Raw genomic sequence first — 27,352 nt, forward strand, 5'->3', positions numbered from 1 at the left:
CCAAATCTCCTTAAGCTGATGAGCAACTTCAGCAAAGTCTCAGGATACAAAATCAATGTGCAGAAATCACAAGCATTCCTATACACCATTAACAGAGAGCCAAATCATGAGTAAACTCCCATTCACAATTGCTACAAAGAGAATAAAATACCTTGGAATCCAACTTACAAGGGATGTGAAGGACCTCTTCAAGGACAACTACAAACCACTGCTCAATGAAATAAAAGAGAACACAAACAAATGGAAAAGCATTCCATGCTCATGGATAGGAAGAATCAGTATCGTGAAAATGGCCATACTGGCCAAAGTAATTTAGATTCAATGCCATCCCATCAAGCTACCAATGACTTTTTTCAGAGAATTGGAAAAAACTGCTTTAAAGTTCATATGGAACCAAAAAAGAGCTCACATTGCCAAGACAATCCTAAGCAAAAAGAACAAAGCTGGAGGCATCACGCCACCTGACTTCAAACTATACTACAAGGCTACAGCAACCAAAACAGCTTTTGGTACTGGTACCAAAACAGAGATATAGACCAATGGAACAGAACAGAGCCCTCAGAAATAACACCACATATCTACAACCATCTGATCTTTGACAAATCTGACAAAAACAAGAAATGGGGAAAGGACTCCCTATTTAATAAATGGTGCTGGGAAAATGGGCTAGCCATAGGGAGAAAGCTGAAACTGGATCACTTCCTTACCTATGTATCAAACCTGCAAGTTACGTACATGTACCCTAAAACTTAAAGTATAATTTAAGAAAAAAAAAACAGACATATGAAAAAGTAACAAATTAAAAAAAAAGAAAACAATAATCACTACTATAGTGAGTTTCCTCTTTTCCTTTTATGTACTATAATTTATTTTTTCTAAATTAATGATGGCATATTTTATGCAAAAACGTTTTATCATTCCTTACACAAATAAAATATCACTTAAATTACTTACATACTTAAAGTTCATATTTTGGCCGGGCACGGTGGCTCACACCTGTAATCCCAACACTTTGGGAGGCCAGGGCAGGCAGATCATGAGGTCAGGAGATCGAGACCATCCTGGCTAACATGGTGAAACCCCATCTCTACTAAAAATACAAAAAAATTAGCCGGGCGTGGTGGGCGCCTGTAGTCACAGCTACTTGGGAGGCTGAGGCAGGAGAATGGTGTGAACCCGGAAGGCAGAGCTTGCAGTGAGCCGAGATTGTGCCGCTGCACTCCAGACTGGAGGACACAGCGAGACTCCATCTCAAGAAAAGAGAAAAAGAAGAACGCCAGCATTTCCAGGAAATCAGGGGAGGTCTCCTTTTTGCCATAGGAACTTTGGCTCCGCACCTGACCCATAACGCCAAGGAACAGCACAGCCAATTTGCAAAGCATGATGGAAGAAACTCAGTGGCCTGTCATTATGTACTGTCGCTTTGATGGTTTTTCACAGGATGTAGTGCTCCTCGTCCCTCTCTCCTGCGATCTTAACATTTTGTCTCCACTGAATTACCATTGATTATTTCACTCAGTCTACCATTATAATCACCTGTGCCTACAACTCTGTATTGTCATTACTATTTCCAGAAAATATAAGAGTCCTAATATAATAAAAACAAAATAGTCCCACTTTTGAATAATGACTATATATGCAACTTCAGCATTTCACCTGTATGAAGTCTCAGACTTAATACATTCTTACAGTCACATGAAAAAGCATGACTTTTTTTTTTTTTTTTTTTTTTTTAAAGACAGAGTCTCATTCTGTCACCCAGGCTGGAGTGCAATGGCACAATCTTGGCTCACTGCAACCTCCTCCTCGTGGGTTCAAGCGATTCTCCTGCCTCAGCCTCCTGAGTAGCTGGGACTATAGGCGTGTGCCACGATGCCAGGCTAATTTTTGGATTTTTAGTATAGCCAGGGTTTCACCATGTTAGCCGGGATGGTCTCGATCTCCTGACCCCGTGATGCGCCCGCCTCAGCCTCTCAAAGTGCCTGAATCACAGATGTGAGCCACAGCACCCGGTCGACATTATTTTTTCTTTTTTTTTTTTTTTTTTTTTGAGATGGGGGTCTCTGCCACCCAGGTTGCAGTACGCGGCACAATCATAGCTCACTGCAGCCTGGAACTCCTGAAATCAAACATTCCTCTCACCTCAGTCTCCTGAGTGGCTAGGTCTACAGCTGCACACTACCACGCCCAGCTCATTAATATATATATATATATATATATATTTCTTTTGTAGACACAGGGTCTTGCTATGTTGCCTAGGCTGGTCTTGAACTCCTGGCCTCAAGTGATCCTACCACCTCAGGCTCCCAAAATGCTGGGATTACAAATGTGAGACACCACACCTGGCCAACACTGTATTTATTTGTAAGATGAGATATGTTCTTTCATATATTATTTCATATATTCTTTTTAGTTTATAATATCATCAGGGACATGTGTATTCCTAAATCTTCCTAAAGTATTCCCCTGAGAACCAACACACTAAAGAACACCATTACTTTCATCTGTATAAGTAAAAACGTGCAAGTATTGTATAAGTCCTAATTAACACAAGAAAATCCAAATATTTTTATTCCATGAATTCCTTTTACACTAAATTGTAAAAATAGAAGATGACAAGAGTCAGCTCTACTTTGAAGTTTTCAAACTAAATTTGTTGTTTCTATAAAGTATATTTGAAACTGTATTTGCTGTTTCATGATCCACAATCATCTCACCAGGTTTTTACTGTTTTTGTATATAGAAAATCAAGTATGAAGGTAATTGAACAAAAGTAAATCCACAGTTATCCACTCAGTAATACTGCTCCTACATAATCAATTGGGAAGTAAAATGAAAGAAACGTCAGTCTTACTTTTCCACCTTCTTAGCTAGCAGTTTATCTTCAGATTCTTAAGACTATCATAAAACATCACATATGAAAATTAATGATGGCCAGGTGTGGTGGCTCATGCCTGTAATCCCTGAACTTTGAGAGGTTGAGGTGGGAGGATCACTTGAGGTCAGGAGTTCGAGACCAGCCTGGCCAACATGGTGAAACCCCATCTCTACTAAAAATACAAAAATTAGCCAGGCCTGGTGGCCCCTGCCTGTAATCCCACTTACTTGGGAAACTGAGGCAGGAGAATCATTTGAATCTGGGAGGCAGAGGCTGCAGTAAGCTGAGACTACATCACTGCACCCCAGCCTGGGTGACACAGCAAGACTCCATCTCAAAAATAACAATAATAATAATAATAATGATAAATTAATGATTATACCAACCCCTTAAAAATTTTAATGAATATCACTTAGTCCTTCATAAGTGAAAAATAGATTAGTCATCAGATTTCAAATGCAGGTTTCACTATCTGAAAAACAACAAAACTAAGAAACTAGAAAATACAAATAATCCTTATCAGATAAATATCATCATTAGATTTTAAAAGGAAAGTATAAAATAAAGCACCACTATATGAAACCTTAGTGTTTTCTCTTCAATATACTAAATCTTCGTTTTAGGCTAGCAATCTTTATCATTCCTACTTTCCACAAGATAATTTTTACATGTAATTCCTTGGATTCAAAACTCTTTATACCACATGCAGTGTAGATCAACTGGCTACTTAACAACATTTGCAGTTGCTGGATGGCCCATAATCAGAGTGGCAACTTCAAACTGCCAGTTACCTTCCAATGGGTAAGGTCTAGGATTTGTGTTGACTACACATTGTCGAGACCCAGGTTTAGGGCATATGGAATGTGAGTGGTGGACTGGTTTGTGGGTTTGAGGGTCTGTGTGGGAGACTACAAATTCTTCTTTGTGCAAAGTGTAGGAGTGCAACACTGAACATGGACTTAGTCTATGTCTGGCCTCCCTACTCCCTCTTCAGCTGAAGCTGGAGAGAATGGGCATTTTGTAAATGTTATGGCATATGCCAATATAATATAATGACATTAAATGAAAACAATAACAAATAAAACATGTGGGCTGTGGGTACATCTGAGTTCTACTATAACCTGGCTGCTGACTTTCTCTGAGACTTTGAACAATTCATGTTGCAGGAAGTCAGGGACCCCGAATGGAGGAACCAGCTGGACCCGTGGCAGAGGAACATAAATTATTAAGATTTCATTTTAATATGGACATTTATCGGTTCCCAAATTAATACTTTTATGATTTCTTATGTCTGTCTTACTTTAATTTCTTAATCCTGTTATCTTCATAAGCTGAGGATGTACGTCACCTCAGGACCACTATAATTGTGTTAACTGTACAAATTGATTGTAAAACGTGTGTTTGAAAAATATGAAATCAGTGCACCTTGAAAAAGAACAGAATAACAGTGATTTTCAGGGAACAAGGGAAGACAACCATAAGGCCTGACTGCCTGCAGGGTCAGGCAAAATAGAGCCGTATTTTTCTTCTTGCAGAGAGCCTATAAACAGACGTGCAAGTAGGGAAGATATTGCTAAATTCTTTTCCTAGCAAGGAATATTAATAATTAATACCCTGGGGGAAGGAATGCATTCCTAGCGGGAGGTCTATAAATGGCCAATCTGGGAGTGTCTGTCTTATGCGGTTGAGATAAGGACTGAAATACGCCCTGGTCTCCTGCAGTACCCTCATGCTTACTAGGATTGGAAAACCCCACCCTGGCAAATTTGGGGTCAGACCAGTTCTCTGCTCTCGAATCCTGTTTTCTGCTGTTTAAGATGTTTATCAAGACAATGCATGCACCACTGAACATAGACCCTTATCAGTAATTCTGCTTTTGCCCATTGCCTTGTGATCTTTGTTCTCCTTTTTGCCCTTCGAAGCATGTGATCTTTGTGACCTACTCCCTGTTCTTACACACCCTCCCCTTTTGAAATCCTTAACAAAATTTGCTGGCTTTGAGGCTCAGGTGGGCATTACAGTGCTACCGATATGTGATGTCACCCCCAGAGGCCCAGCTGTAAAATTCCTCTCTTTGTACTCTTTCTCTTTATTTCTCAGCCGGCCGACACTTATGGAAAATAGAAAGAACCTACATTGAAATATTGGGGGTGAGTTCCCCCAATAAATTCACTTATCCTGTGCCTCAGTTTCATTTAAAATGAAGAAAATAAGGGCTGGGCACAATAGCCTATGCCTCTAATTCCAGCACTTTGAGAGACTGAGGCAGGAGGACTGCTTGAGGCCAGTAGCCCGAGATCAGCCTGGGCAACATAGCAAGGCCCTATCTCTACAAGAGTTTTTATATTTTTTGTTTGTTTGTTTGTTTTATTAGCCAGATGAGGTAATACATGCCTGTGGTCCTAGCTACTTGGGGACCTGAGGCAGGAGGATCACTTGAGCTTAAGTTATAGTGAGCTATTATTGTGCCACTGCATTCCAGCCTGGGCCACAGAGCAAGACTTTCTCTTGATCAATCAATCAAATAAGACAGTCCTGCCTCATCTCACTGACTATTGTAATAGAAGTGAGATAATATATGAATAAAGCACTTAAAGCCTTAAAGTTATAAAGAGTTTTTTTAAATGCAAAAAAACTATTATAAATATTTATAGTGTTCTGGTACTACACTGTCAATGGACACAAATGATCCAAGGTTCATATAGTTTCTTAGAGATGAAACACTCATAGCAGTTTGCTCACTAATAAGAATAAAACAGTCTGATCCAAGTAGAACAGTTTTAGTTTTTATTAAATGCCCAGAACACTGTAAATATTTAGTAATTGGTAAAGGAAGGTAAGTATATTTTAACTCTTAATTCCAAATAAAGACAATGCAATAAATTTAAAATGTAGATACGTTTGTAAAGAGAATATTTCACAAAACTATAGATACCAACCTATTTTTTATGAATATGGCAGGATAAAACTAGTATTTCTCTCTTCCATTTGAAAAATATTCCAAAAGCAACACAAGGAATGAAAAACAGTAACCCCATTTTGGGCAAAACTAGGAGACAAACCACAAAACGAGTAGAAAGGCTGCCAAAAGCAATGGAGATGAAGTAGGAATATATGGTGTAGGCAGCATAGAGAGAACGCTCCAGTTGCAAATGGCAGAAAAAACAAAGTCTACTTCTTGAAGTTGATGGGTACACTTTAAGGTATAAACTCCTTGTTTATATCAAAGTGCACAGGTTGACAGTTAGAGCTTTCCTATATGTGGTTTGGTTCCAAGAAGCAGAAAGAACAATGCTAACTAAGGAATCACACTAACTATATTTGCAGAGAGAAGTCCATCTCTGTGGCTATATGAGACAAAAGACTTTGTATAATGAAATTCCCCAAAGTTGTCTATCTCCATTGGCTGAGACAAAATAAAAGATAAATAGAATTTTAAAAATCTACAGTCAAAACAGAACTTTCACAAGAAAACTGCTGATATGGAGCTGATGAAAATCATGATGAATACTCCACCATTAATTAATGAAGTTATGCAATCAACTCTAATTTGAAATTTTTAAAAATATATAATTATAAAATTGTGTTGACTAGAACAATAATGAAGAAACTCGTATAATCAATCACTTACCTCTGATTCATATTTGATTTTTCCTTCGTCTAAAATACGTGCATACTCTTCCTTCTGGTGTTCAAATTCTGACTTGAGAAATGTATGTTCATAGCGAAGCTTATTATATGCAGCTCTATACTTTTCCACCTCCTAAATTAAAGGGAGAATGCAATTTATCATAGATTTATAAACAAAATTTGTACTCACTCCAATGATCACTTTTACAAATATAATTTTAGGCCGGGCGCGGTGGCTCAAGCCTGTAATCCCAGCACTTTGGGAGGCCGAGACGGGCGGATCACGAGGTCAGGAGATCGAGACCATCCTGGCTAACACGGTGAAACCCCGTCTCTACTAAAAAATACAAAAAACTAGCCGGGTGCAGTGGCAGGCGCCTGTAGTCCCAGCTACTCGGGAGGCTGAGGCAGGAGAATGGCGTGAACCCAGGAGGCGGAGTTTGCAGTGAGCTGAGATCCGGCCACTGCACTCCAGCCTGGGCGGCAGAGCAAGACTCCGTCTCAAAAAAAAAAAAAAAAACAAATATAATTTTAAATTACATTATAATGACAGCCACTCTAAAAGTAAAAAATAAATTTAACAGAAATACAAATGAATTTGGAAAAGTCCTCATAACAAGTATCCTACATATAGAATTAGTACATTCCTGAAAAGATACCCAAAAAGTAAATTACCATTCAATTAATCTTATTTCTTCACTGGTTCTCATTATAATCATTATAATAAAAGTGTATAGTATGAGGAAAGTGTTAATCTCTGGACTTAAACAACATGTAAGAATGCAGCACACCTTTCAAAAGATAGATTTTTTAAACGTATAATTTAGTATAAGTAAAACAAATTCAAGAGAGATAAAAGGTTATTGTAATATTTAGTACAGCAACTTAACATCTAATTAAATATTACAATGATAGTTCAACACACCAACCTGAAGAATACATGCAGCATCATCTCTACTGACTGACCAGGAACACATGCAATTCCTTGGAGTGCCCTCATCCTGCTTCCTAACACTACTCTATGAAAGCTGCTGGCATTCTGAATACCCAACGAGAAACTCAGGCAACAGAGCAGAAAGATACAGGAGACGCTAACAAAAAATTCGACTGAACAAAGAAAGCATGTCTCCTAAAACACCCAGCTCACCAAAAATCTTTAGTTCAAAGAATTCTAAGCCAGTTTATAAACCAAGAAAATGGGTTTCATGATTTTACTACAGATACACTTTGCTTTGATTTTAAAAAAAAAAAAAAAAGCTTGTATTGAACTTAATCACTTATCTTGGGTCAAATTTTATTTACAAAAATTAAATCTACTCCCCAACCATAATGGCTTGCCACTAGGTGTGTATTAGAAAGATCATATTATCAAGCCAGTAAGCCATTATAAAAGATGATTCTACACTGTTTTGGGTAATGACCACATCACTAGACTATAGCTCTCCAAAGGGGCCCATTTTGAAGGAGACAATAATCATTTGTATGTATAAGGCCAGCTATATTTGTTAAATAAGGTAACATATATAAAATGTCTAGCAAGTATCTAATATACTTATTATCTGCAGTCTTATCCTGTCCCCTTTATTAAGCATTTAATCATACTACACCAACACTTCACCAAAGGAGACTAGTCTCAACCTGAAGTAAAACTGTAACAGATTTTTACTTTTATGAAGTGGCATGAAACTCATTCTTTCTTTCAACAAATATTAATTGAGCACCTACTGTATACCAAAATCTGTTCTAGGAACTTGGAATATAACAATGAACAAAACAGGTAAAGGTTCCTCCTCTCATGCAACTTCCATTCTAGAGGTGGTAAAACAGAAAATAAACACAATAAATAAGTAAATTATATAGCACAGTAGAAGGTATGCATACCAGAAAGAAAATGAAAAACAGAGCAAGATAAGGAGGTCTAAAGGTCTAAGCAGGAATGGGAAAGGCAGGTTGCAATATTAAATAGGTAGACGGGAGCAGTCAAAGTAGGCCCCACTGAGAAAGTGACATTTTAGCAAAGACTTACAAGAGATGAAGTTAGCCACGACATATCTGGAGGGAGAGTATTCAAGGCAGAAGAGATGTGCCAATTTAGCTGGGCATGGTGGCTCACGCCTGTAATCCCAACACTTTGGGAGGCCAAGGCTGGTGGATCACTTGAGATCAGGAGTTCGAAACTAGCCTGGCCAATATGGTGAAACCCCGTTTCTACTAAAAATTCAAAAATTAGCCAGGCACAGTGGCAAGTGGCTGTAATCCCAGCTATTTGGGAGGCTGAAGCAAGAGAATCGCTTGAACCTGAGAGGTGGAGGTTGAAGTGAGTCCAGATCACACCACTGCACTCCAGCTGGGCAACAGAGCCAGACTCTATCTCAAAATAAGATAGTTTTTTTTAATTAAAACTAAAAATAAAATTAAAGAAATGCACCAATTCTGGAGTGTCAAAGAAACATCAGTAGGCCAATGTGGAAAAAGGAAAGGAGATAAGAGAGGTAATGGGAGTCCAATCCTGTTAAGCCTTAGAGGCCACTGTAATGACTGAGTAAAAGGGGGAACTATTGCAGGGTTTTGGAGTAGGGGAATGATGCTTTTCATCGAGACTTTTATCCCATGAGGATAAATGCACAGTAAACAACGTAAGTTACTTACTTCATCTAGATTCCGAAAACGTTCTCTCATTGGAGTTTCTAATTCTTGTTGTATTTGGGCTCTTAGCAATTCCAATTTTTGTGGAGTTAATATCTAATATGTAGAGAAATGCAAACAATATAAAATCACATTAAAATCAAGAATTCTCCATATTTCAAAGCCTCTCTCCTAATTATGAAAATGGAATTCATGAAAGTTTTCACAATATAGTTATTTTTATAGTCATCACTATACAAATAGAATCATCATTTGAAATAATACTTTAAGAATCTCAATTTCAGGCTCTTGGAGATGTCAAAAATTCCATTAACATGAAGTAAAGACAGTTACTGATTATTATTGCTATTGTTAGGAATAACTATGTTGGTAGCTAAGACTATCATGTTGTATACAATGGCTAATAGTCTAGTTATTTTCCAAAGCAGGCAAAATAAAGGTGTAACAATTTGTTATACCAAAGAGAACCTTTCAGACTTATTTTCAATTAGAAAAGGCTCATTTGTACTCTCACACTGTACCTAATTTAGGCTTCTCCTTGTCACACTCTTTTATAGAACTCATATTTTAATAAGCAATTAAATATTTATGTAAGCCTCATATGGGAAGACACAGTCTTTATTCACCATTGTATTCCCAATACCTCCCACGAATGTCTGGCACATAGGAACCACTCAACTACACTATTTCACGAATGAATGAGGAACAAATGCCAGCTGTAAAAAAAAAAAAAAAAAAAAAAAGTCTACAGTTTGTATTTATATTAATTTCTACAAAAATGATAATGTTCAGTTTATTTTTTTATGAACAGTCCAAATACTATGTTCAAAATATTACATTCTACTGAATGGAGAGCATACTATATATAAAGCATTGTACAATGCACTGTAACCTACATACTATCCTGTTCTAAGCACCTTATATGCATTCATTGATTTAATTCCTAGAACAATCCCACAGTATAGCTACACTGAGGCATACAAGGTATCTAAATAACTTTATAAAGATCACAAAAACTCAGGTGAAGCACATATCTCCCCATAAAAACTTCAAACTCTAGTGTTAAAAATAACTCATACCCACAAATAACTATAAAAGTAGGCAATACAGCCTTACCAGACAGGTAAAAAAGAGAAAACACATTTAGGATAGAAGGCATGATGCATCAAAGGAATGGAAAAACTAAAGCTTATACAGAACCCTTATACAGAAAGCTTACAGAACCCAAACTCAAGCCAGGTAACATTTTAATTTGCCTGGGTGTCAGAGACTGTATGGGAGAAAAGCAATTCTCAAAGGTGAGTTAAAGCCATTTTGAATGGGACCACATTAAGTACTACAGAAAATTTAAAATTGTGGGTCCCTATATTCACACTGGTAGAAATCTCTAAACACTGTAACATTTCCAAATGCCACCTTGGAGGGCTGTACCCTGGCTGGAAACAAAAGGAAAAGAGGTTGCAGCCAAAGAGTGAAAGGTTCCTGAATACCAGGTTTAGACTCTTATTATTTATTTGGTATTCAATAGTATTTACTTTAAAAATTTATTTAAAATGAATATATATAATTACATAAATAATTCAAACAAAAGCTTAAAAGGTCTTCTCACTTCAGTAATCCACCCTTCCTAAAACAATCTCCAGATACACAAGCATACATATCACTTTTGATTTCTATACAAAAAGGATATTGTACATATATTTTTCTGTACCTTATTTATTGAAGGTTTTTAAGCTTAAGAGTGACACTACCATATCCATATTTTACAAAGAAGCAAGATGAATCAAAAGCTTTAGTGGGAGAGTAGCTGTAGCTGTGGGAAGAAGAGGCAGTAAATGGAGCCAAAGAAACCAGATAGAAAACTCATGTCATAATCTGGTTTATGGTATCAAGTATCAAGTCTGGGTGACAACATCAAGAGTCCAAACTAAGACGAGGTAGCAATTAAAAGGAAGAGATTAATAGGTAAAGCTTACATGGCTCCTGTTTCAAATGATCTAACTTCAAAACTAAGCAAGCAAAACCATGGGAAAACTAAGAAAACCGGAACAAAGATGGGATATTAAAAGGTATTAATGAATAAGTATTTTAAATATGGTGAAGGTATTGTGGTTATGCTTTTAAGAGAGACTGCACTGGTTTGTTATAGAGATATATACTCAATTATTTGTTGAAACAATATGATTTGATTCAAAATAATCCAGAGACATTGAGGAAAAAAGTGGGAGTGGGTGGAACAAAGTAGTAGATAAAACAAGCCTGGCTCAGAGAGAATTATTATTAATGCTAGATGATGAGTACATGGGAATGCATTACATGTTTGAGATTTCCAAAACTGAAAGTTAACTGAAAGTAAAAAGCCTTTCAACCAAGGTAGAGTAAGAGCCCAGATTCACTCTCTTGCCTGAAACAAACAAAAGAACAGACAAAAATTAAACAGTTTGCAAGACACTAGACATAAGAAAGCAAAAGGCAGATCCCTGAGAGGCACAAAACATAGAAGATGAGCTTTAAGAGTTTTCAGGACCTGGCACAGGAAAGGATACCCATGCAGTTATGATGGACTCCCTGAGTTGAGGAGATGAAACTGAGCATCTAGGGACACTGCGGTGGTTAGATTCCTAAGACAGGGTAGCAGAGAAAAGAGGGCACAGAAGGATAACTATGAAGACCTACAAAAAGTCTTGACTCATTCAGTAGAGTACTGATTAGCACATGTGTGCAAGGAAACTACCTAAGGCTAGGCAAAGAAACACCTGAAAGGAGTAGAAGGATGAATACACAGAGCTCACAAAGACCTAAGAATAGTTTCTGTTCCCCCAAATCAGATTAAAATCCTTCATTTCATAAGGAAATTGTTATAGTAGTCAGAAGAATCTTGCGTCAGTGGTGGGAAATAATTAGCACTACACTAAATACTACTCTGGCTCCCACTTAAAACTTAAAAGCAAGACCTAGAAAGATAAAACTGTTTCCAAATAATTCAACTGTGTCCTAAAATAAAGTTCAAGAACATGTATCAGAATATAAAAATATTGGGAGGTGGAGACTGCAGGGAGCTGAAATCACGCCATTGCACTCCAGCCTGGGGAACAAGAGTGAAACTCCATCTCAAAAACAAAACAAAAACAACAACAAAACAACAAAACAACTCCAGCATTTTAAAAAGAAAGTTCACAATATCTAACATCCAATAAAAATTTACCAGGCATGCAGAGAAGCATAACAGACAGAGAGAGAGAGAGACAGAGAGAGAGAGAGAGAGAGAGAGAGAGAGAGAGAGAGAGAGTGTGTGTGTGTGTGTGTGTGTGTGTGTGTGTGTGTGTGTGTGTTAGCAGCAGGGGGGATAAACTTAAAACAGGCCCAGAAATGATACAATGTCACTGAAATTTTATTGCACAGTTACTGTAACTGAATTCCGTATGTTCAAAGAACTAGAGAAAAGACTGAACATGTTAGATAGAGATAAGGAAGATATAAAAAGACCAAGGCCGGACAAGGTGGCTCACGCCTGTAATTCCAGCACTTTGGGAAGCCACGGCGGCAGATCACGAGCTCAGGAGATTGAGACCATCCTGGCTAAAACATGGTGAAACCCTGTCTCTAATAAAAATAAAAAATAAAAAAATTAACCAGTCGTGGTGGCGGGCACGTGTAGTCCTAGCTACTCGGGGGGCTGAGGCAGGAGAATGGCATGAACCTGGGAGGCGGAGCTTGCAGTAAGCAGAGATCACACCACTGCATCCAGCCTGGGCGACACAGAGAGACGCTGTCTCAAAAAAAAAAAAAAGACCAAAATTGAACTTCCAGAGATGAAAATTACACTGCATGGAATTAAAGGCGGGTTAGATATTGCAGAAGAAAAAAATCAATGAAAATCAATGAATCTGAAAACATGGCAAGAGAAACTAACCAAAATGAAGCACAGAGACAAAAAATACTAAAAATAAATTAATAAACAAGATCAGCAAGCTATGGGAGAACTTTAAGTGGTCTAATATTAGAATGTAATTAAGAGTCTCCAAACGAGGTGAAAGAGGAGACAGAAAATATTTTTAGAAGTAATCTCCAAAATTTTCAGTTTGATAAAAACTGTCAACTCATAGACCTATGGAATTCAATAAACCCCAAGCACTACAGATACAAAGAAAACTGCAAAGTATGTCAATCAAATTGCTTAAAACCAGCAATAAAGAGAAGAGCAGCCAAAAAACCAGACAAGGTGCATTACAAAGAACAAAGATAACCTGTGCTCACTACCCTGTAGAGTGATGCAGCTGCACAATATCCATGCAGCTCCTAATATTATATGTTCAATTACATCACAGATGCCTCTTGGAAACAACAGTGCTTTAAATTCTGTAATGGTGTGCACCTCACGACTGGCCTGAGAAATCTAACAGCATACAACAGTTTAGGGGTCTTCTGATCTGAGGTCTCTGACAAAGGATCTCTAACTTTTTCTTAACTCCTAGGAATCTTATTAAAAACAAATACCCACATAATAAATCCTCTCTTCCTCTGTCTCTCCCCATCTCTCCCTCTCTTATCCCCTATATCTCCAAAGCACACATAAACCAAAGACACTGACTGAATTAGAGGATTTCTCCCATCCCATTTTAGGAAAAAATATTCTGTCTTAGACTACCTTTTTTTTTTTTTTTGAGAAAGAAAGAGTCTCGCTCTGTCGCCTAGGCTGGGGTGTAGTGGCACGATCTTGGCTCACTGCAAACTCTGCCTCCAGGTTCAAGCAATTCTCATGCCTCACCCTCCCGAGTAGCTGGGAGGACAGGCATGCACCACCACACCCAGCTAATATTTGTATTTTTAATGGAGACAGAGTTTCATCATGTTGGCCAGCCTGGTCTCGAACTCCTGATCTCAGGTGATCCACACACCTCGGCCTCCCAAAGATCTGGGATCACAGCCATGAGCCACCGCGCCCAGCAGTGTCTTAGACTTCTAATGGAATATTGCCACTACTTGTCTCCAAAGAAACATAAGAATGCTTTACCATACAACAGTCTAGGTGTCATTATCTATTTTAAATCTATAAAAACAAATCTTTAACACTGCAGTACTTGCCATTTAATAATCTAAAAAAGGCCAATATTTTACAAAGAATACTTTAAGAAGGTAAATACTGCTATGTCAAACATTCTTAATAAATTAATGACTGAAACTGAGTATTATATTTTGATCTGAGCTTCCCAACAGTCAAAACAAAATGGGAAACTGTATACTAGGTTATAGTTTTCATTAGCACAAAAAGAGCATATTAATCATTGGTAAAGTAATTTTCATTTAGTTTTATTAGAATATATCAAATGATCCCCATATGTAAAAAGGTTTTGTTAACATGGTACATAGTAACACAATAACAACATGTACTGACCACTTACTAGATCAAAGTACCATACTAATACTTCTTTTTTATGAATTTCTACCATCACAATTCCTTTTCCTGTGATTTTTTTTCCCGCTTCAAATTTTCATTTGTTTTTAGCCTGCTCTAAAATTCTCAGTTATTGCTTGATAAATAAGAAACAAAATACTACAATCTCTGGGTCCTTGGTGAAAACTGTATTTCTCGCTGAAGAAACTGTACCTTTTTATTGGTTTCAGAAAAAATGAGACCTCTTTTTCATTAGCATTTATCAACAGTACAAGTTTCTTTTCATTTTTATTGTTTTTTTTTTTTTTGTTAAGAGTCAGGGTCTCACGCTGTTGCCCAGGGTAAAGTGTTGCCCAGGCTCCAGCTCCCTGAAGCCTCAAACTCCTAGGCTCAAACAAGTCTCCTGTCTCAGCCTCTTTAGTAGCTGGGACTACAGGTGCATGCCACTACATCAGGCTAATTTATTTAACTTTATTTTTTAGAGACAGAGTCTCACTATGTTACCCAGGCTGGTTTTGAACTCCTAGCCTCAAGTGATCCTCCTGCCTCCCAAAGTGCACCATGCTCAGCCTGAACTAACACTTTCCATGCATTGTCTCATTTCATCCTTATAGTCATCCTATGAGCTAGGCACTATTATCATTCCCATTCACTACTGATGCAGAAGTGTTCTTTAAATGAATCTCATATCTTTTTCCTATAAAAGTCAAAGAGATGACATTAAATCTTAGAAAAAGCATTTTTGTAGGTAGACTAGATAATGCATGTATATTTTAAAAATAATCTCCTTTCATAAACTTTCATTGAAATATTTCTTGATCTTTGTTGAAATTACTTTTCTAAACTTACAATTCATGTAAATTTCAAGCATCCATTAAATAAATAACTAAATTGCTTCAAAATATGTGTTCATATGTATACATGATTGTTTCTTTAGCTTATTTTTGCCAAATAAATATCACACAGAAACTAGATATGTGTATCTTAAAAAACAGAAGCCTTACTAGATAAATTATATTTGTGAGCAAACATTTGGGAAGTTTTCACTTGGAGGAACATGCAAAGTTATCAACAGGGAGGCTATAGCGTAGATGACTTCATTTTAATAGGAGACGGAAAATGTTTAACATACTTTAATCTATAAATACAATCGGATCACTTTAAAAAGTTCACCAGGTTCTCTAGCACTGAAAGCACTGAAGCAGAGAATGAAGAGTCCTGTATGAAAGACGTTCCAAAAGGGATTCTGCTTTGGACAGTGTATTCGTTTCCTAGGTTGCCATAATAAAATACCAGAAACCACGCAGCTTTAAATAACCGAAGTTTGTTCTTTCACAGTTTTGGAGGCTATTAGTCTGAAATCAGGGTGTGTTGACAGGCCTTCTTCCCGTAAAATCTGCAGGGAAGAATCTTTCCTTGCCTCTTTCTAGGAAGCTTCTGAAGCACTTAAATCTCTGCCTCCACCATCATACAGTGTTCCCCTCAAACCCATCTGTTTCCATCTCTCTTCTCCTCTTTTTTTAAGGACACCAGTAACACTGAGTTAAAGGCCCATCATACTCCAATATGACCTCATCAACTTAACAAATTATATCTGTAATGACTCTACATCCAAATAAGGTCACATTCTGAGGTACTAGGAGTTAGGACTTCAACATATCCTGGTTGGGGATACAACTTGACCCATAATAGATTCAAAGAAAAAATAGATGATTACCAACTCTAACATGCTGAGGCTCTAGGTATGTTAGAAACAGACAGTGCAATATATGAACAACAATCCCAATTCATTCATTTATTTCAATTTTTCATGTCATTCATTCAACAAATAGGTGTTTACTAGGCATTATCCTAAACACTGAAGACACACTGAAAAAAAGTTCCTGCCTTCATGGAGCCTGAATTCAAATAAACAGGTCATCATTTATGAATATTTACTATGTGGCAAGTATGGTAGTAAAAATGTAGATGTTATCTCATTAGTCCTCACAACTCTTCTTGTTAAGCAGAAACTTTTATCCCCTTTACCACACGAGAAAACTAGGCATAGAGACATAGTTACTTGTTGAAGGTATCATCTTCTGGAAGAATTGACCCTTTTTTTTCATTATAAAATGTCCTTTTTATCTTTAGTGATACTCTTTGTTTGGAAGTCTCTTTTATCTGATATTAATATAGCTACTCCAGCCTTCTGGATGTGCTTTACTTACTTTCTGGATGTGCTTGGTACAAATAATCACGTTTAGATGTCACTCTCACAAAACAGAATTAAATTTATAATACCTGAAGAATCTCTCAAATATCTTGGGTTCAGCATTCACAGCTTCCATTCACACAAGGCTCTAAATTTTTGCAAAACAAATTAATGCACTGATTGTACAGGCTTAAATTACATTTCCCTCTTCAATTTACATTTCTGAGGTTTCTATTTTTATATTTAAATGTCCTAAATATACCTAGGAATGAAACAGTGAGCATAGTGGAGGCTCCAAGCCAGGCTTCGTGGTGTTCCCAGCAACGGTAGATTTCAAAAAGTTATTGAATGACAAACTTACAAGGCTTCTGTCAAAGGATATCTAAGAGTTGGGTGATATGCCAGACAGGTGACTTGAAAGATGCCTTCTTACTCTCTGAACTTCTGACTCTAATATTAATAATACCTTATTATTTGTACCAAGTAGATTGTTAGGCAGAAATAAATAGCTGGTGTTCTTCAGAGATTAAATAAATACAGGAAAATATTATTCGTGAGAACCTACTAATTTAAAATTTACAGGAAATTTGACTGGAGTTTAAAGTCTGGCTTTGGTCTACTTTCCAGACAAATGAAAAAATGAATAGTGTGAAAATTATCTAAAGAAACTGTACTTCAGCACTTCGGAAATAACCATCTTTTGCTTTACAAACCCATTTGCTTTACGAGGTACACAAAAACTATGTGCACATACTGTTTTTACAGTCTCTTTTAAGAAGCTCCTTACGAACAGCTATCTTTTTTTAGTTTACTTTCAGTTATAATGCATATACAAATATTAGTAAATCTTTCTTTTAAAAAAATTCTTTAATTCTGGATTTTTATCAATTCAAACTCACTTTTTCCCTCATTATTCTTAATGGTAAAATATTATTTATATCAGAATAGGCAATATAATACCAATTTACATAAAATAATAGTTTAATGGCTCCCTTACATGGTAGCTAACACTCTAAAATATATGAAAGAAGATTAAATTGTACCACTTGGAGATACAGCAAAGTAATCACTAAGGATATAGACAGAAATTGCCAAATTCACCAAAACTACTTACTTCCATTATATATCTGACTACTTTTATACTAACTCAAATATATTTTCTCACCTGCAGTTTCATTTCTTCTAAGTCTTTAGTTTTCTCTACTAATTCTCCTCTTAGTTCTTCCAGCAGCAGCTGAAGTTTTTCCTGCTGAGTTTGCTTTTCATTAAACAGGTGCTTGAGTTCATTTTGTAACTTTACATATTCATTATGCAACCTGGTTTTTTAAAAAAGAATTCAATTTTGAGTAAATCCTTTCTTTCTAATTGCATTACTTTATGTAAAGTCAATCAACACTACAGAAAAACAAGACCAATATCACACATTACTTTAAACCCACAAATATCTTCTCTTCACAGAGTTTCATTTAATTATTAACACTGTAGTTTTGGAACGCAATTTTACTTTGGTGGGAGATGGAGAACACATTTAGCCATCTGGATACATTTAATCTTACATGTCTTGCTACTTTCAAAATAAGGTGTATAAATTCATAACCCACTTGATATCATACTTAGTTTAGAACAAAATAATTTTGAAGTAAAAATTTTACTATATTAAAAATGTTTTAAATGTATACACTGCAAAATAACAAAATTATACTATATTCCATAGCAAACATTCAGCCAAGATAATGCCAATAACTTTTTAAAACTAAACCCCACTTCTAGATTTAAGTAATTTACCTTGTGTGTTCAGCCTTCAGAGTCTGATAATTAGCTTTATGATGCTCACATCGTAACCTTTCATCAATTAACATTTTCTGGAACTCCGACTGAGAACCTGTCAATCCGCTGTCTCCACCAGGAGGAAAATTATTGGGAAAAGTGTCCATATCGGTAAATGTGCTGACAACCATGTAAAAATAAGTTTTGGCTTTCTTACTGTTTTAGTTTTCTTTCCAAGAGTATTTCCTGCTCCTTTCTTGCTAAGGCAGAATCTCAGAAGGCCAAATTATACCTGCGCAGAGAAAAAACATAATTTGCGATCAGTAAAAGTAAGCTTCCTTTAATGTTACATATTTTTATCACTTTTATTATTCTCCTTATCTTTTCTTTTCTTTTTTTTGGGGGGGAGGAGTCTGCCCAGGCTAGAGTGCAATGGTGTGATCTCGGCTCACTACAACCTCTGCCTCCCAGGTTCAAGCCATTCTCCTGCCTCAGCTTCCTGAGTAGCTGGGATTACAGGTGCCTGCCACCATGCCCGGCTAACTTTTGTATTTTTAGTAGAGACGGGGTTTCACCACGCTGGCTAGGCTAATCTCCAACTCCTGACCTCAGGCGATCTGCCTGCCTTGGCCTCCCAAAGTGCTGGGATTACAGGTGTGAGCCACCATGCCCAGCCTATCCTTATCATTTTTATTACAAAGCCCAATTCTCAGATTTTAATTGTTCATAAAACAAAATGCAAATATAAAGCCGAATCACACCTCGAAAAATTTTCTTTATTTCCATGCAGCTTCTGTGACCATAAAAATCACGTCTTCAAGTATTAACCTAGCTCCACTAGAAGCACAGACTTCTCCAGTTTAGGTAGTCTTAAATTCACAAACCAGTGTTGTGTTTCCTGAAGCTACTGCAGCAAGCTTCAAGTATAGATCCTGGTACAAAATCCATACTTCCAAATTAGAGGAAAAGCTATTTGGAACCTGGTAACTGGCTGGGGAGAATCAAGGTCTTCAAAAGGTGACTTCCAGCAAGTAACTATGTCTATGATTAATGCTTTGAAGAGTCTTTTATTTGACACAACGCAAGCTGCACCCAGACTGCAGATTCAGATGAGAAATTAGTCAACACATAAATATTGATCAACTCCTATTTGTTATACACTGTTAAGAACAGAAAACTAAATCTACCTATCTCCAAAAGCACTGACTCGGTATTACGAACGTCACTGTTTATTTCATCTAGAAGTAAAAAATGATATTTCAAAGTGTTCTTATAACTAAGAACAAAAATTTTAATTAAAATAGTTGTCTTTCTTTCCCTAGTCCCATAATACATATATACATATACACATATATATACACATACACACACACACATATATACATACATATTTTTTTCCTGATAGAATCTTCCTTAGTCATGGGTTATTAACAAATCACTTCTTATAACAAAAAAAAATCTTTGTCCTATGCAAATCAACCATTATTCAGCCTTGCTTGAATTATACCATCTCTGATAAATTAGTGTGATATCTACGTATTACTTAAGACAACCTTTAAACTATAATTGCAGTTGTTTTGGTTTACTCTGAAATTATATTTTAACAGAAGGGGAAAAGTCCCTCAAGAACATTATACTCCTTACTCTTAGGTTTAATGTGCACTGGGATTCAATCTTTGTAAATACAGAACGTGCTATCTGTAGCAGCTACCACAAAATTATCCTGCCAAAAGTATACATTTGCCAAGGATTAATGAATTGCATCATAAAATTGGCATTCAATTTTTACTCCACTGTGGGTAAAATGCTATCAAATAGAATCTCATGCTCCAACGAAATCTTTCGTGAAAAGAAGAATCAACTGATGTGGCAAACTTCATTGTTGTCTCATATTAAGAAATTGCTACAGCCATCCCAACCTTCAGCAACCACTACTCTAAATAGTTAGCAGCCATCAGCAGAAAGGCCAGACCCTCCATCTGCTAATAGAGGATGACTTACTGAAGGCTCAGGTGATCAACAGTATTTTTTAACAACAAAGTACTTTCCAATTAAGGTATCTACATTTTTAAGACATAATTATATTGTAAACTTAACAGACTACAGTATAGTGTAAACATAACTTTTCTATGCACTGAGAAACCAGAAAATTCATGTGACTTGCTTTATTGTAGTAGCAATCCAAGTAAGTTAAAATAAGGAAACACTAATTGCTAAATGTAAGGTTAGGTTTACTCTTGGCTTCTTAAAGCTTTATAGGAAGAAAAAATATTTGGGGATTAATAAATACGTTTGGCTCCACATTAAAAATTATTCTACGGAAAAAAATACATTTTTAAAGATTATAAAATGTGTATTTATAAAATGTTGATATGTGACAGCTCAAAATTGCTTACTTCCTAGGTTCTCACTAAAAATTAAGATTACTAAGATTTAACAAAAATTAAGATTACTAAGAGTTAAAATTCTAGTTAATACATACAATTCTGTATGCAAAGTGTACAAGAAAAAAACAAAATTTGTTTTTGGTGAAAAATTGTTTTAAAAGACATAAAAATGTTTTTATTTAAAAAGTAGTTTGTCTAATTCAGAGGTTATTGAAAGATTATTTCAAAATATGAATTTGGAAAAACATAAAAACAAGGCAGAAAGTAACAAGTGAAAAACAGATACAAAAACTATGACAATGTATTTTTGGTAAGAAAAGAAAATGACAGTAATTTTTTGTATAAAAAAATCTTATGTGGTTGAAATGATAGAAAAAAAAGGAAGTAAATTTTTGTCCTAAGGTAAAATGATTGTTTCAATATAGAAAAGAGAAATATAAGGCAAAACTAAAGGATTAAGCAAGTTGTAGAAGGTCTGGGCAAATTATGAAAGGTTTGTGAGAGATGAATCTTATGAAAGAAATTTTATTTGTGAACAAATTGGCTAAGATGAAAAGTAAACTATTTATAGGTTTGTCTTAAAATTGACTCCTCATATCAAAAGTACACTGATACAAAACTAAAATTTGATCTTCTCTTTTAAAACAAGATTTTCTTAGAGTACTGACTACTCTCAATGAAAAAATAATAAAAGTACATTTTAAGACAAAAAAACACCACTATTTTAAAATAATAAAAGTAGATTTTAAGGCAAAAAAAAAAACCCACTATTTAAAATGGAGAGAGAAATTAATAATGATAAAGGTTAAATACACCAGAAAGATGTGATGATTTTAAATTTATATGCACTTACTATGGCCACTAAATATGTAAGGCAGAAGTTGTCAAAACTCTAAGGAGAAATAGACAAATTCACAATGATAAGAGGAGAATTTCACCACTATTCTTGGTAACTAATGGGACAAGATGATTTTAAAAAATAATCAATAAGAACACAGATAATTTAAACAACACAATTAACCATGCTGACCTAACTCACATATGGAAGACTATACTCCATAACTATAGAATACACACAACTCACAAGTATACACATAACATTTATAAATATCGACCACATGCCAGGTATTTTTTAAAAATTTCAAACATTTTAAAAGACCAAGATCATACAAGACACCTTCTCTGACCACAATGCTATTAAACTAAAACTCAATACAAAAAATAACCAGAAAAGCCACGTGTTTACAAAGTAAGACACACATTTCTAAATAACTTATGAATCAAAGAAAAGGTCAAAATAGAAATTAGAAAATATGTAGTACTAAATGAAAATTGATACCCCATTTCAAAATTTATGGAATAAAGGTTTCTACTTTGAGGAAGATGGAGCAGATACACATTTTCCTTTTAAACTCATTAATACAACTAAGAGTGCTGGATTTAGGTATATGACAAACTTAAGACTGAATAACGGAGACTAGAAGGCTGACCACCTAAGGACCTGAGAATGCAAGGACAAATACAGTGGTGAGTTTAGTTCCCTGGGCTTTCTTTTTCATATATCTCAGACACAAAGCTGAAGAAACTGGCAATCAGGAAACACCAATTAATTCAGACAAATAAGTCTTGAACAAAAAAAGCCTACTCTCTAGCCAAAGGAACAAAAAAGAGGAAGCCTAGCAAGATAATATGTAGACAATTACAATGCACTCTATCCAAACACCACACACACACACACACACAAAACTGCAGTTCCACCTCCATCCACACAAGCAAAGATCAGGTGGAAGCCAAGGTAGGCTATAATAAAATACCCTAGTACTGGGCCAAGATGGTGCACAAGAAGGCTGACTAGAAAACAGAAACTTCCATTGCTTCCTGAAAACATAATAAAGCTCAATGATCCCGCAATGTCAGAGGAGACGACACAGAAAACCTAAACTTTCACCTCCACCAACAGTAACAAAGAGGACCTCCCCCACCCCACTGAAGCGCTGGCACAGAAGGCCTAGTTAGGACAGGCACAACCACCAACAGTAATGAGGTTACCCTCTCTAGGGTATCAGTGAAGATCACATGGAGAGCCAGAACTACAGCTACCTGGCAATAACAAAGACCCCTCCCGCAAGCTCCCTCCCAAAAAAACTAAAGTGTCAACAGAGGCCAATTTAGAAACCTCGACTTGCTAGGCACTATGGCTTGTGACTGTAAATCCCAGCCACTCAGAAGGTGAGGTGGAAGGATTACTTGAGACCAGGAGTTCGAGACCAGCCTGGGCAACAGTGAGACCCTGTCTCAAAAAAAAAAAAAAAAAAAGTCATTAGCTGGGCATGGTGGCATGTGCCTATATGCCCAGGTACTTGGGAAGCTAAGGTAAGAGGATTGCTTAAGCCCAGTTCAAGGCTGCAGTGAGCTATGATTATGCCACCACACTCTAGCCCAGGCAACAAAGCAAGACTCCCACCTCTTAAAAAAAAAACACAAACAAAAAAAAACCTTGTACTTCCACCCCCACCTGGCAAAAACAAGGTAGTACACCCTCTTTCCTCTACCAGAAAAGTGTCAGAAAAAGCCAGCTAAAACAAAAGGTTTAGATAGAATCCATGGTATTATAATATCCAAAATGTCCAAGTTTCAACAGAGAACCACTGGTCGGCCAGGCACGGTGGCATAGGCCCGTAATCCAAGCACTTTGGGAGGCTGAGGCAGGTGGATCACCTGAGGTCAGGAGTTCAAGACCAGCCTGGCCAACATGGCAAAACCCCATCTCTACTAAAAATACAAAAATTACCTGGGTGTGGTGCTGCATGCCTATAATCTCAGCTACTCAGGAGGCTGAGGCAGGAGAAACGCTTGAACCCAGGAGGCAGAGGTTGCAATGAGCTGTGATCACACCACAGCACTCCCGCCTGGGTGACAGAGGGAGACTCCATCTCAAAAATAAATAAATACATACATACATAAATATAAGAAAAGAAATCCACTGATCATATCAAGAATGAAGATTTCAAACTGAATGAAAAAAAGGTAACAAGCCAACACTATGATGACAGAGATGTTATGGTTATCTGACAAAGACTTTAAAGCACTGATGATAAAAATGCTTAAACAAACAATGACAAACAAGCTTGAAATAAACGAAAAGAGGGTCACAGCAAAGAAATACAAGCCTCAGAAAAGAAGGTAAAAAGAACAACCAAGTGGAAATTTTAAAACTGAAAAATACAGGCTAAGCCTGGTGGCTCAAGCCTGTAATTCCAGCACTTTGGGAGGCTGAGGCAGGTGGGTCACTTGAGGCCAGGAGTTCGAGATCAGCCTGGCCAACATAGTGAAACCCCGTCTCTACTAAAAATACAAAAATTAGCCAGGCGGTGTCACATGCGCCTGTAGTCCAGCTACTCAGGAGGCTGAGGCAGGAGAACTGCTTGAATCTGGGAGGCAGAGGCTGCAGTGAGCCAAGATTGTGCCACTGCACTCCAGCCTGGGTGACAGACTGAGACTCTGTCTTTTAAAAAAAAAAAAAAAAAAAATTCAATGACCAAAATAAAAATACTAGATGAGCTCATCAGCAGAAATAGAAAGGAAAAGAATTAATACACTGGGAATACAGAACTACAGAAATTACTCAGCCTGAACAACAGACAGAAAATAGACACACAAAATAAACAAGCAGCTCAGGGACTGTCAGAACTAAAATAAAATACCTACCATTCCTGTTCTTGGAGTATGATTCCATTTATATGAAATATCCAGAACAGACAAATACACAGAAGGTAGACTGATGATTGCCAGGGGCTAAGGGAATGGGGAAATGAGAACTGACTGCTTTATGGGTACAAGGTTTTCTTTGATGCGGTAAAATGTTTTAGAACTAGACGGTGGTGGTTGTTACACAATGTTGTGAATGTAATAAATGCCACTAAATTATGTACTTTAAAATAGTTAATGTTATGCTACACTAATTTCACCTCAATAAAAAAAGAGAAAAATAAACCTAGCAAACTAGAAACTTCAAAGTGCATCAGTCTCATGAAAGGTGTATATAAAAAGATTATGTTAAAACACCATACCTGATTTTAAAATCTTAAAACATCTTTTTCTGAGAATGTGATCAAAACAAGAAAGTCCACTATTGCCACTTTTATTCAACAGTGTATTGAAGAACTGGAACAAAACAAAGGAATAGAAGGTATAAAAACTAAAAAAAAAAAAAAAACTAAAAAAAAAAAAAAATTATTTATATACAGATGTTCTGATTGTGTATGTAGAAAATCTAAAAAAAATCACAGAAAAATAATTAGAAAAAGCAAGTTAGCAAGGTTGGTAGATAGAGCAATATACAAAAATTAATTGTATTCTATACGCCAGCAACAAAATATTTTTATTTTTTCAATAGTGATATTCTTTAACAAAGTATTTTTAAAGACATTCTTAATAACATTAAAAAATACCAAAAGCCTAGGTAAAAAGATGTGCAAACTATTTACTATAGGAAAACTGTGGCTAGCTACTGAAACTAAAAAAGACCTAATAGAGATATGGATCAGGTATATGGATTAGAAAACATTCTAAAGAGACAAATTCTCCCCAATCTACAGATGATGCAATACCAACAACAGTGGAAATGATTTTAAAGAAAAAAAAATGGGAGGACTTTACTATATATCAATACTTAGTATAAATATACAGTAATTAAGATGGTATGGTATGCCGTTGGCTTAATTATAGACAAAGAGACCAATAAAACAGGATACAGCCCATAAACTGATCCACCCATATAAGATAATTTAGAACTAAGGTAGTTTTGCTGAACTGGAAGAAGAGAGTCTTCAATAAACGCCACTGGGACAACTAGATCACCTTGTAGAAAAAAACAAACTTGGGCCTTTCTTTATATTACACACTAAAATTAATTCCATTTGGACTGAAATGTGAAAAGCAGAAGCAAAAAGTTGCCACAATATAGCAAAAAATATTCAGTAACGCAAGGCAGGAAAAATAGTATGTCTAAACTCTAAAAGGTGATTCCCAGATAAATAATGAGACCAAGCACCTTTCTTTGTTTACTGGCCATTTAGATATCTTCTTTTATAAAATATCCATTTGCATCTTTTGCCCAATTTTTTCTGTTGAATTGTCTTTTTAATTACTAATTTATAAAAATTATTCATATTTAAATCTCAATGAGAGAACCAAAAAGACGGTAAGTCTGGAGAGGAGAGGATGCAAAGTTGTAGTGTAAACTGGCATATTCACTTTGGAAAAAAACTAGCATTATCTACTAAGGTTAAAAAAATACATATACTATGACTCAGTAGTTCCTCTCCTTGGCATATATCCACTTGAAATGTGGTAAATACAGGTACAAAAAAGATTTATATGATACTGTCCATAGCAGTATTATTCCTAACAACTGAAATGTAGAAACAAATCCAACGACCATCAATAGCTGAAGAAACAAACAGTGGTATAATGGAACTAGTACTATACTGCAATAAAAATAAGCTATAGATCAAGCTTGTCCAACCTGTAGCCCATAGGCCACATACAGCCTATGATGGCTTTGAATGCAGCCCGACACAAATTCATAAACTTTCTTAAAACCTTATGAGAGATTTTTTTGCATTTTTTTTGTTGTTGTCGTTCATCAGCTTTCATTACTGTTAGTGTATTTTATGTGTGGCCCAAGATAATAATTCTTCCAGTGTGGCCCAGGGAAGCCGAAAGACTGGACACCCCTGCTACAGATACTCTATACATAGGGTGGATATTACAGACATACTGTCCAGAAGAAGCCAAACACAAAAGAATATACACTAAATTATTACAAATATATAACTTATTACAAATATATAAAGTTTAAAAATTTAAAAAAGCACTATAGTATATAGGGGATACATGCTTAAGGATAAGCATGTATAAAGAAAGGAATTAATTATCATTAAAGTCAAGAAAATATTACTTGATGAGGCTAGTAATGTTCTACTTCTTGAGTTCTGCAGATACATGGAGGTTTGCTTTGTAACTTGCTTTGTAAATCACTCAGCTATACGTTGTGTACTTTTCTATATGTATATTATAATTTATAATTTTTTTGAGACATTCTGTAATCCATACTGGAGTGCAATGGCACGATCACAGCTTACTGCACTGTCAATCTCCCAGGCTCAAGTCACCTCAGTCTCCCAAGTAGCTGGGACTACAGGTACATGCCATTAAGCCTGGCTTTTTACAATTTTTTTTATTTTAATTTTTATTTTTATTTTGTAGAGACAAGGTCCTGCTTTGTTGCCCAGGCTGGGCTTGAACTCCCACACTCAAGCCATCCTCCAACCTTGGCCTGCTAAAATGCTGGGATTACAGGAATGAGCCACTGCAACCAACCTTATAATTCACAATTTTTTAAAAAGGGACTTAGAAGGGAGAGTGACTCAAACATTGGGATCAGCATCATG

At 36.2% G+C, this 27,352-nt stretch overlaps 1 protein-coding gene across 15 annotated transcripts in view; it reads right to left on the minus strand.

Annotated features, from left to right (window-relative positions):
• CEP83 (centrosomal protein 83) overlaps positions 1–27,352 on the minus strand; it is a 163,493-nt gene that overhangs the window by 99,260 nt on the left and 36,881 nt on the right. For 13 of the 15 annotated variants that reach the window (XR_012420492.1, XR_012420491.1, XR_012420494.1 and 10 more), the window contains 4 exons: positions 18,529–18,802; positions 17,909–18,059; positions 9,158–9,250; positions 6,510–6,641 (listed from right to left, as the gene is read on the minus strand). Coding sequence is in view for 12 of the 15 variants with exons in the window: in XM_065524653.1 (XP_065380725.1) it covers positions 6,510–6,641; positions 9,158–9,250; positions 17,909–18,059; positions 18,529–18,701 (549 nt within the window). In the remaining 3 variants the exon portion in view is untranslated. The remainder of the gene's footprint in view (positions 1–6,509; positions 6,642–9,157; positions 9,251–17,908; positions 18,060–18,528; positions 18,803–27,352) is intronic. The other 2 variants (XM_045365721.3, XM_045365720.3) reach the window with 1 other exon arrangement.

The sequence above is a fragment of the Macaca fascicularis genome, chromosome 11 (assembly GCF_037993035.2).
Source record: "Macaca fascicularis isolate 582-1 chromosome 11, T2T-MFA8v1.1".
NCBI classification, from domain to species: Eukaryota; Metazoa; Chordata; class Mammalia; order Primates; family Cercopithecidae; genus Macaca; species Macaca fascicularis.